At 37.1% G+C, this 1,304-nt stretch overlaps 1 protein-coding gene across 1 annotated transcript; it reads left to right on the top strand.

Annotated features, from left to right (window-relative positions):
• The first annotated feature begins 399 nt into the window (after positions 1-399).
• Positions 400-798, top strand: LOC119661063. The gene is made up of 2 exons (XM_038070261.1): positions 400-433; positions 487-798. Exons 1-2 carry the CDS (start codon positions 431-433, stop codon positions 796-798), a joined length of 315 nt encoding a protein of 104 aa, XP_037926189.1. The 5' UTR covers positions 400-430.
• Positions 799-1,304: the final 506 nt, after the last annotated feature.

The following is a 1,304-nucleotide window of genomic DNA, read 5'->3' as shown; positions in this document are numbered from 1 at the left end:
TGTAGAGGATTGTGAAATTCATAATTTAGTGATGTTATCAGACAATACTAATTATTTGTTGCATCAATTTACCATCCTGGCTAGACATCGTCTAGTGCTGGATAATTTACATATTAATAAATCGCCTCATAGAAAATTGCGAAATTCATTTCTTAAAGCTATAATTAGAGATCTTTTTATAATATTATTCACAACTAGATTTCGTATTCATCTAAAGCAATAAAAAGCCAGATAGAAAATTGCGAAATCCAAACTAAATAAATCATCTCTATTAATTGCTATTGAGAAGATTAAAGTACCCCTACTACTCTATAGAATCAAGATTAAGGTAAGGTACGTGAATATAGCTATCAGACTTTATATTTTCTATTTTCCTGAGTTATGCATTAATTCCTTCAACCTGGTACAGACAACGTATTTAATAGAAGAGATGGTAAGTAACCTTGTTTCAAAAAGCACAAGTGTAACTCAAATATTATATTTTAGGATATAACAGCCCTCAATGAAATCAGCCAAGGGAACTTTGATAACCTTCTCACAACTACCATGCTGGTGGAAGGAAAGGAATATAAAATAAAGAAATTCAAACTGCAGGATACTAAGTATGGCACCCGGCTGGCTATTTTTTTCGAGGAAGGTGGCTACTACTTCCTACCACAGGGTTTCTCTGAAAATATTAAAAGCCGGAAGCAAGTAAAGGAACTCGACCAGATTGATCATCATTACTTTATTTTCGAAGGGAAAGACGAGGCTAGAGGTGGTTTCTTCAAGCTGAAATTTGTCCAAAAAGATCAATAAATAAATAAATGTTAAAAAATCGAGCTGTTTTTAACTGTAGATTTCCTGCAAAGAAATACTAAATTATCTCGATCATAAACAGAATTCAGCCCTCACGAAAAACCCCCCATTGATAACACTACCGCTACTAGATCCTACCCATTCTACCATCCACATGCTCTACGAAAGTAAAAGCGGCACGGTAACATACTGTCTGATCGTTCCTCCCAACCTCCACACAAATTTCCACCTAGTTTCTAACCGCTCTACTATCCGCATGCTCCGCGAAAATAAAAGCGAGACAATAACATAGCATTTCTTCCGTCTACTCACCCTTCACACAATTTTCCACCCAAAATACCCTTACCCGGCAACACCACAACGCCTCATCTCCATAATCCCAGTCAATCAGCAACAGGCAGCCATCACTGCAGCGATCGAACGCCTCCCACCCAGCCAATCTGCAACAAGCAACCATCACCATCATGATCGGAAACCTGTCTTATCAATATTCCTCTTTGAAATAA

This window comes from Hermetia illucens, unplaced genomic scaffold (genome assembly GCF_905115235.1).
Source record: "Hermetia illucens unplaced genomic scaffold, iHerIll2.2.curated.20191125, whole genome shotgun sequence".
NCBI lineage: Eukaryota > Metazoa > Arthropoda > Insecta > Diptera > Stratiomyidae > Hermetia > Hermetia illucens.
The sequence above is the reverse complement of the archived record's forward strand: the minus strand, read 5'-3'. Positions and strand labels throughout refer to the sequence as shown.